Here is a 10205-nt window from a genome sequence, read left to right on the forward strand (position 1 = left end):
TAGTTTAACTGTACACCTTTGTCAGACTCTTTGGATAGATGTGCAAAAGCCAAGAGTCAGGTATTGATGCCATTGGCCTGGAGGGGCAGCTTGTTCCAGAGTAGGCATTTGGCTCTCCTGCCTCACAGCTGCAGGCTGGAACAGAGGCATCCGTGCCTGATCCTTGGCTGTCTTGAAAACACAAAATCCATAATGTCTTGTGCACACAAAACATTGCATATGTTTCACAGGGTGAGAAGCCAAAAGAGAGAGAAGAAATAATTACCCAGGAAAAAGAGAGAGCTGAGCCTTTTCACCTGCAAAGGAGGGCTAAGGAGGGCCAGCATGCCAAAGAACTAAATATTCAGGAGCAACAAGAAGCAGGAGAGGATGATGAGCAACATGTCGATCAGGTTGAAGAGGAACGCAAGAAAGAATTTGCAGAGGAAGAAATGGAGCAGGCAGGTCAACCTGAGCACTTGGAGGAGGAACAGGATCAGGTACCAGAAGAGCATGAGTGGAAAAAACAGGAACAGAAGGAAGAAGAAACCAACATGTTGGGTGATCATCTTCCTTCAGAGGTATGGAGCTCTCTTCTACTAATTGACTAGGTTTGCTGTTTAAATGGAGGCCTCTTTTCTCCTTGCTGGCCCTGTATTGCACTGCCTATCTCTAGGTAAAATTCATGTCACATGTATAGCAAATTTAGGATTCAAAGCACTTGGCTGCATAGGATCCAGGCCCAACTTAAGCACACACATACTGCAGTGCTTGCCAAATGCAGCTTAATGAACGTTAATTCTGCTGACAGAAAGCAACAGCTGGAAACAAAGAGCAGTCAGGTTGAATCTCATCTCCTGCTTCAAACTTGAGTGGAAGCTGACGAGAAGATAGAATGAGACTTCTCTTCAGCACTTTGATGGGGAGCTGTCCTGCCTTACTGATTTGATGCATCTCAGCAAATTGCAGCGTGTCTCCTTGTCAGATACACCTCCCTCTGTAAACACATTTCCATCTCAACCTTTGCTGTCGTTTGACAGGAAATTTTCACTGCAAGATTAACATGACTAAAATAGCCAGGGGAAATCAGTGCACAGCAATGGCAAGTCCTGCTCTGTGCAGCTCTAAATAAAACCAGCAAAGCCTGGATTTACATTCTAGATTAGATCTCCAGTGGAAAATATATTTTACTGATCTCACCTTAGGCTGTGTAAACACTGTCCTAGGAGATTAATTTTATGACTCCAGCATGATGAGAAGCTGCTGTTGGGAGAGGTGCAGTGGATTAGAACAGCAGCAATAGGTTAAGCTGTGAAACTGGAGTTAAAGTTACTGCTGACTGTAAAAAATGTGCAGTGTCTCACTTAAGGCTCAAAGCTATCCCCACTGAAATTACCATCTGAATCAATGAAAGCATATTTGCTGTTTTAATTGCCAGTCATCAAAACATCCTTTTACTAGTAACGTGTTGGGGGGTTTTGTTACTATTGATGTGTAAGAAAAGCGTGGCTTCCCCCAGCCCCTTATCTCCTCCTCCTTCCCCATGTCCTCCACAAACACCTCAATGCTTCCAGTCTATGTTCAAAAAAACAAGTAAACTTTGGGCAGAGACAGGAAAACCTAAACCAGCTTTGCTGTAACTCTGCCTGCTGCTGCAGAATTTTCCCTCTTGCCACAGGTTTTTACAGGCTTGTTTCTGATCCCTGGAATTAACCTGTGACTAATACATTTCTTGGACAGATAACACCAACGAAAGCTGTAACAAAAAGACATAAGTCAGCTTATGAACAACAACTGGAGCAGCAACATCTTGCAGCCCGAAGAGCAGAGGAAGCCAATCAGCTGCGAGAACGTCAGGAATCCCTGCGCCAGCAACGCCTGCGAGAGCAGCTGCTACGGCAGCAACAGCTGCAGGAGAAGGAGCTTCAGCTGCAGAAACAGGCACAGCAAGGAGAAAACCTCTACAAAAACAGGCTAAGGTGAAATTCTTTTACAGGAGTTTGTCATTATCTGTGCTTTAGGTTTTCTGGCTCCCACCATACCACCATGAGGAGAGGGTGGTTTAATGCTATAAACCCAGACTGGCCAGAAGCTAAATTCAGTGGGAGAGGTTCTTTGCTTATGGAATATACTGCCTTAGGAGTTTGGAAAGTGCAAGGTGGATCCCATTGATACATACTGAAACACAAACACAGAAGTTAGTGTAGCAGGACAAGAAAGACTTTGTTCTATAAAATATATCTTCCTTCAGGAAATGTGATGGGGCAAAATATTAGGTAATAGAAAGCTAAACTGGAGCCCATTGTGGACTGGAGCTGGGAGGGGTAGGGATGCAGTAGGATGGTTTATTAAAGCAAAACCACACTGTTTTCAAACTGAAAGGATGTGTTTGCATTTAACTTTCCCAGCCAGCAGGCTCATTATGGTAACATGGACCATGATATTGTACAAGGAGAAGAGCAAGGCATCCAGGAAGAGGAAGGAGGTAAGATAAAAGTATGTCCCTACTATATTCACAGGTTCCCTGTGTGCTCCCTTTCCTGTAAGATTTTACTATTAATTTTGTGTCCCATTTGGATTAAAATGAAATATAAACTCTCCATTTAAAACCAGAAGCTGAAGTAAGACTGTCTGAAGTGACAGGAAATACAGGAATGACTCAAGATCATCTCTGTGCGGCTGAAAGGAAAAGTGTCCTTCTGGCTGAGCTGCTAGGATAGGGCTTTGGGGCTCTTGGTTACATGAGCCTGGCTCTTGATTTTGTCTGACCTCTTCAGATAATCTTTCACTGTCAGTTTCCTACTAGCAGTGAAACAGTCCTGTTGACATTCTGTGGTTAGGTGAGCTCTTTAGGTAAAGGCTCAAAGTACATTTGGAAGTTAGGAGATAGGAGACTCTTCAAAGGGCTGACTGGCAACTGCTGTAATACAATAATAATGTCAATTTGTCAGCTTATGAACGTGACAACCAGCGCCAGGATGAAGGTGAAGATGAAGATCAAAATAATGCAAATGAACAGCAAGAACCAGAACATCAAGTAGGAAATCAGCAGGCTGATGAATCAGTGAGTATGAATTAAGATGTTATGGATTGCAATCGTTACTGACGGGAAAACCCAGAAGCCTCATCTAATGTAATTGCATGGTACAGAAATAAGATGAACAAGAGGTCTGCTAGGAAGACAAGTTTGACAGTTTAAAACGACATCTAAGGTCTATTTAAAGTTATCCTTACCCATTTGGGAAGAAATGAAAAAAAAAAGCTTCCTCCTTGGAAGCAAGTTGCTTTTCTACATTTGATCTGTGCTTTAGGTGGAATTTGGACTTAGCTGGGACTTGAGCAGGTAAACTTGGATCAAAGAAACACCAGCAGTAATTCAGTGGTGGCCAATCACGAGGAGCAGGGGCAGTAGTTTTCATACTATCAGGAGTAAGGAGGGTAAAAGCCAACTCAATAGCCACTGAAACCGGCTGAAGTCAGTACAGAAGTAGTCGGAGACTTAGGAAGAGGAAACAGCACTGAACAGAGATCTGGATGCAGGAGATTCCATCCTGTGCCTTCCCCCAAGTTCCATGTTAACTTGATGGTGTGGAACATGAAGCGTGTCACCTGTACTCCCCTCCCCCTCAGCAAATTAACTTGTATAGCAAATATTTTTAAAGGGTCCTAAACTTGTCAGATGTAACATATCAAAAATGCTTTCACAGAGTGATAAACAGAAGGAAAATGTGTGCTTTCTGACATGGCAAAGGATGGTCAAAAGCAAGTGATGTTTTCTTTTGCCTTATTACAGATGTAGACAAGGTCAGTATTGCAGGACAAAATGGTACCAAAAGTTCACATCAGCTTTTTTGAGCCATGAGCATTTCAGCTCTTATCTTTTTTTCACCTGGTCTTATCAGGCAGTCAGTTGTCAGGTAGTTAAGTAAACAAAAGGACTTCACCATCCTCTGTGAAATAAATCAGCAGATTCAATCAGGTTTGGAACAGACAGGTACCTGTACTCCTGTCTGTTCAGCACTGAAGTGCTTTTTCTTCCAGGAGTGGACACTTCTGTGTTGGCTGGGTTTGATCTAGGGAGCAGTGATGCCCATAGAGAGATTCCAGCTGGTTTCAGTGGGTGGGGAGTTGGCTCATGATAGAGGAGCTTTTAAGCTACATGAAATGGAACTGTGAGATGAAAATACTTCTTTAACATTCACTTCTGAAAGTTACAGAAGGCAGGCATGGAAGATGTGAATCCTGCTGATGACCCCAACAATCAGGGAGAAGATGAATTTGAGGAAGCTGAGCAAGAGAGAGAAGAAAATCTACCAGATGAAAATGAAAAGCACAAAGAAATCGATCAGAAACTGGGACATCCAGGACTGGAAGAGCACCTCGTGGTCAGTAAAGGGAAGGGACAAGGTAGCACAGCTCAGTCAGGGAACACTGAACTTTGATTTTTTTTTTAAAGCCCTATTTGAAGCCAGAAGTGCTGTGTGGAGGGAAGAGTGAGGAATCACTCCTGATGATACACTGATGTGTCTTTCATCACTAGCTCTGCCTCTCCTGAGATCCTAGAGCCTCACATATTTTCACACAAGCCTGTGCAAGAGCACCCCTTCATATACTCTTCCTGTCTTTGCACCACTCCCTTCTGTGCTACTTCCACACCATCCCCACCCAACCAACAGTAAGCAGTGGTGTCACTTTTGAAGGCCATTCCAGTGAATGCTACACATTTCAACCCCCTTTAAAGTGTAAACTCCTCCAGGCAGAGATAATCCCTATTTTTATGGCATTGGTCTTTAATGGTGTGAATATTTAGTTGTCTTCCTGCTTAGTATGGAAAGTCTTGTTTCATTCTCTGAAGTGATTTTTATTATAATCATTCTGCTGCCTATTCTTTAATTTAGGGCAGTTCTAAATCATGTAGCTGGGCTGTCATTAATGGTAATGAATGCACTACAACTATTACTTTCACTTTACTTAAAGTTTTAGTTCCAGAAGAGGAAACTTTAACCTTCAGTCTTTGCCAGTTAATAGACATTCACATAGAGCTGAATTTGTATATGATCTTCCTGCAGATGGCAGGAAATCCCGACCAGCAGGAAGATAATGTGGATGAACAGTACCAGGAAGAGGGAGAGGAGGAGGTAAGAAAGCAGACTCAAGGTGTACGTGGGCTCAGGTAGCAGAGCACATCTCTATCACAGTCCACATTGATATCTTTTATAACTGCACTTTGATGTGATGAAACCCAGGGAGTCTTTGCTCTGCCATCCACATTTAGTGTTACCCATGTATGTGCTGAATCCGTTAGTCTTCCATGCAGCATGGTATTAATTGGGTGATAATTGAAAAGATTAAGCTGTTCACAATTTGGGGAAAAAGGCCTGCAAACCTGGAGCTCTCTGAAGGTCACTGAAAACCTCATTAACTTTGCATCTCTTATCACACACTGCAGTCTGGGCAAAGTACTTCCTTAACCAGTTACTTACTCTTTAGCCCTGGTTTTGTTTTATCTGTGCTTCTCCTAAGCAGTCCCAAGTTAGGTCACCCCCTACTATTCATGGAGTCAGAGGTAGGAGGCTGTTAGCACCTGGCTTTGAAGTAGAGGAAAAAAGGAAGGGACTTTTTTCCTTCCCCTGTTGAATGGGGTGCTCATTGTGTATGCATTGGCATAAGCTGCCCTGCAGTTCTTCAATACATACCTAATCAATTGCTATTTTCTACTTCATACAGAATGATTTACAAAAAGCAATAGAAACAACTACTCATTAGTCCCTTCTGGTCTAGATTAGCTGCTCTGCACTTAGACTTCACCAGTTCAAAACACAGTTACTTGAAGCAAAGCAGGTCATGAGGAACTGGGAATAGTTGGCCTTTGGCAACTACTCTTTGGCTTGCAGGAAGTAATTTAATATCTGTTCCATAAAGGACTATGAGCAGGGTGTTTACTGGAAGCACTGAAGAGCAAGCAGGAAAGAGTTTAGATGCTGTCATCAGGAACAGCTTCTTTACTAGGTTGGCTCAAATATTCTGCTAAATACCCTCTCCTGCTGGGATGTTGCTGCAGAGGCTGTTGCTGCTGCTGTTCGGGGGAAAGTGATGGCAGCTGCCAGAGCAGCACTCTCGTCCTTGCTCTATGTGGCAGGGGTAGGTGGCAGCACTGAGTGCTCCTAGAGTCGTTTCTGTTGGAAAAGCCCTCATAGGTCCTGGAGTCTCAGCCTTCCCCCGACCCTGCCAAGCTCACCACTACCCGATGGCCCTCAGCACCTCAGCTCCACCGCTTTGGGATCCCTCCAGGGCTGGGGACTCCCCCACCGCCCTGGGCAGCCTGCACAGGGGCTGACAACCCTTTCAGGGAAACAGTTCTTCCTAATCGCTAACCTAAACTTTGGCACAATGTGCCAGCTTTCCTCTTGTCTTGTCATTCATTACTTGGGAGAGAAGACCGACCCCCACTTCACCCTCTTGTCAGGGAGTTGCAGACAGTGACTGTGTCTCCCCTCAGCCCTGTCTCCCCTCAGCCCTGCCCTTTCCCAGCCAGGTGAAGCAGCCTTTTTTTCCACTGGGAGAGACTTAGGGAAGCATCTTACCCAGCTTACAGGACACTGTTTGGAGCAGATAGGCATAACAGCACTCTCCAAAAGAAAACCAAAGCTTACTTCAAAAAGTGTCCTTTCCAATTTGCACCCAACCATAAAGGGACATGGGAGTGGGGGAGAGCACCGACAGAAAGAAGTGATGGGTCAGGATCTAAACATCTGAAGAGCAGACTTTGTGTGGCCTGCTCTCTCCAAGTATGAAGTTGAAAGAGATTATTTGTCGCTTCCAGTCCCTCCTTTCCTCTTTTGTGGTTCTCCAGGGGCAGTTGGCAGAAGGATCCCTCACAGTCAGTTACCATTAAATACCTATACAGCATCTTGGAATGGAAGTGTTCTAGAAGTCCCTTTGCTTGGGCCAGGACACTTACTCTGAAGGACAAGGAGACAATATATCTGTGAAGTTTAAGCATGGAATGGCAATATAAATGTGTTAGCTGATGCCTGTGAAAACTGTAGTTAAAAGTTACATATGCTCTCAGAGGAAGCAAGTTTCCCCAGGGTTGGGATTTTTCCCTCCTTTAACCTCTCCATGCACTCTCCTCCCTTTCTTTTGAATCTCCCCTCTGTGAAAGCACAGCTGTGAAAATGTGGATGTTTCTGTGTCAGGATGCTTTTTTTTAAAGGAAATTAAAATAGCCAGAACACGTCTGTGCTTTGTAGATCCAGGAAGACTTGACTGAAGAGAAGAAACGGGAACTGGAACACAATGCTGAAGAGCCATATGGTGAAAATGACGACAATGTAAGTACTGGGTAAAGCCCCAAACTGGGTGACATGAATAACGCTGAACACAACTGGGATCCTGTCCCACTCACATTATATAATAACTCTTGTAGCTTGCTTTTAGACCTTAAACTTTCATGCTGTCCCAACTTCCTTTTCCTCATCCTCCTGCCACCACGTCAATTCTTGCTGTCTGGAAGCTTTTGAAGGTCTTTCCCTGTTTCTGACCATCAGCTATAACAACTCTAGCTGACAGTCATTTTATAGTCACAGAATGGTGGGGTTGGAAGGGACCTTTAGAGATCATCCAGTCCAAACCCCTGCTGAAGCAGCTCCCACCTAGATCAGGTCACTCAGGACCTTGTCCAGGCGGGTTTGGAAACCTCTCGAGAAAGAGCCTCCACACTCTCCCTGGGCAGCTTGGGCCAGGGCTTCCTCACCTCAGCACCAAAGGAGTTTTTCCTGAAGTGGAACTTTCTGTGTTCCAGCTTTTGTCCATTACCCCATGTCCTATCACTGGACACTACAGAAAATAGCGTTGCCCCATCCCCTTGACATCCACCTTTCAAATACTCACACGTGTTAATGAGGTCCCCCCTCAGCCTCCTCCAGGTTCTTTAACTTCATCTCATTGCCTTAAAGCAGAAGGAATGTGGCAGTTGCACTCAATCTGGTTTGTTTGGGGTTCTTTAATCAGGCAGATGATAAGAATAATGGAGGGGCAGATCAAGAGCAAGAAATGCAGGAAGAGAACAACCAGAAGGACGATCATGAAGAAAACTATGAGGAGGAGGAAGAGGAGGAGGACGGCAGAGCTGCTGCAGCAAAGACTCGCAGACGAGGGGAGATGTAATTCTCTTTTCCTTTTTTTAAGCACACCAGTTCCTGTGTGGTTTTTTTAAAAACAGACAAAAGCCAACACCTTTTGTAGGATCTTTCATTTCCAAAAACATTTGTGTTCTACACTTGTTACTTTTCTAGTAGCCGCTCTCCTGCGTTTGTATGGATACGGTATTTTGATACTCTAGGATTAGGATTTCTTTTCTATTAAAGCTGTACATAAACAGACATCAAACAGGTTGAATGATTTTGTAATCCTGGGCAGATTTTCTAAAGGCCATTTTTGGAATACAATTTCACCTTGTCCAACGAGAGACGTTTGGTCTAATTTCAGATACACTCGACATCTGAGGGAAGATACCCAGTGCCTAAAGCCAGTCGGCATGAGTCCCTCCATCTCTGTCTTGGCAGAAGGTGTGGGACTAAAGCCTGGCCCCACTGCCCTCTGAGACACAGGCTGCAGTTTCATTGAGATTCATGAGATTCTTCACTCTCTCAAAGATAAGCACATGCCTAGCTCTCTGCAGGACCAGGCCTTTCTGAGGTGCACAACTCTTATAAAATATGCAAGTCTTACAAGCCTTCAATATACTGCCAGGCCAGCGGCTGTTAATTTGGGCAGCTGTTTATACACAGGTAAATTATGCATTTATTGTAATGAGCATACCTAGGTACTTAATTACATGCACTACATAGCAGATCATGCAAATAGGGCTACGCTGAGATGAGATGCGAGCTAGAAATCAATTTAGACTCGAAGAGCCATTACTCCAAATCAAAACACTACAGCTGTCACATGCCTGAAGATACACAGGGGGAACATTTTTGTTGTCCTAGTTAAGACACAAAATCTTTGACTGGAGGAGTGTCATTACGTGGCCTCAGCGACACGCTTCCTGGAGACTCTAGTTCAGGCACGTGAACTGAGTGGATGTGATTGAGGCAAGATGTTGAGTAAGGCCTTTGCCTTCTTTTACTTATTTATTTTTAAATCTATGTTCTAAGAATTTCTGCATCCCTGGTGCAAACAAGAAAATCAGAGTACAGACCAATCCTGTTTGAATAGCAAACATCTCTAGCACTGCATGCCAAAGGGTGAGGGGGGTGGGGGGAACCACACAAGAGTTGTGCCTTGGGGAGGCTCCTGGGGACATCATTACAGTGCATGACTATATACAACATTTGTATTGGGATACACCCCACTTATTTAATGGATGTTCAAAGGAGAAGGGGAATCTGGATTTCCCAGGTGCTGCCTCATTGCTGGAAATGAGGCACACAGCAGCTCCCCATGAGGGGCTGTGGGAATATATAAGGAGAGGGTTTGGGATTTTTCCCCTTTTTGTAGTAGTGATGCTCAGCAAGGGTTTTAGTTAAGCTTTATCTGAATGTAATTTAATTCTTGTTTTTATTACTAACTCCTGTTCTGTTCATAGTTGGTTTCCATTCTTTGCAATCACAGACACATAGTGCTTATGGTTCAGAGGAATATTTTTGTCAGCTATTATTTTGGGGGTTTTAGTTGCCATAAATCAGATTTACCTTATGTATAAAAAAGTTTACATAACACTGTAAAATGTATAATATGTACATAATCTTCAGAATACAATATTTTGGTAAATTGGCCTGTATTTTTAATGGCACAGGTGCAGTATTTAATTATTTGAGGCATAATAAGACTTGACTGCAGTCAATAAACCAGAAAATAGTTACCCATCTTGCACAAGTGTGATGGTTTGTGTAGTTCTCCTGCGTTCATTCTCTGTTCTCCTGACTCAGAAAGGGAAGAGGGAGCCAGAGGGGCATTTTCTGGGTTGAGGCCAGATGAGCGGTAGTTGCCACTGAGAGTCCTCCTCCAGGAGGTGCAGTAGAGCATCTCAGCCTTTCATATCAAAGGTGAGTCTGTGAAAGAGGAGGAGGGAGGGAGAGTCCCAGCCCTTTCCTGCAGCAGTTTCACCTAAACAGGAGCCTGCTGTCCAGGCTGGGCCCAGTTGGGCTTGGAGGAGAGCCTATCCTCCCTGGCAGATGACAACTAACTCTAAAGATTCAGGTACTGCCAGAATACAAAGG

General features: G+C 44.0%; 1 protein-coding gene across 4 annotated transcripts in view; it reads left to right on the forward strand.

Moving 5' to 3' along the window:
- GOLIM4 (golgi integral membrane protein 4) overlaps positions 1-9855 on the forward strand; it is a 32314-nt gene extending 22459 nt beyond the window's left edge. For 2 of the 4 annotated variants that reach the window (XM_062005996.1, XM_062005998.1), the window contains 8 exons: positions 231-560; positions 1720-1958; positions 2388-2464; positions 2931-3043; positions 4191-4364; positions 5049-5117; positions 7233-7313; positions 7993-9855. In XM_062005996.1, coding sequence (XP_061861980.1) covers positions 231-560; positions 1720-1958; positions 2388-2464; positions 2931-3043; positions 4191-4364; positions 5049-5117; positions 7233-7313; positions 7993-8148 — 1239 coding nt within the window. In that variant the 3' untranslated portion in view covers positions 8149-9855. The remainder of the gene's footprint in view (positions 1-230; positions 561-1719; positions 1959-2387; positions 2465-2930; positions 3044-4190; positions 4365-5048; positions 5118-7232; positions 7314-7992) is intronic. The other 2 variants (XM_062005997.1, XM_062006000.1) reach the window with 1 other exon arrangement.
- Positions 9856-10205: the final 350 nt, after the last annotated feature.

Source organism: Colius striatus, chromosome 12, assembly GCF_028858725.1.
Source record: "Colius striatus isolate bColStr4 chromosome 12, bColStr4.1.hap1, whole genome shotgun sequence".
Classification (NCBI taxonomy): domain Eukaryota; kingdom Metazoa; phylum Chordata; class Aves; order Coliiformes; family Coliidae; genus Colius; species Colius striatus.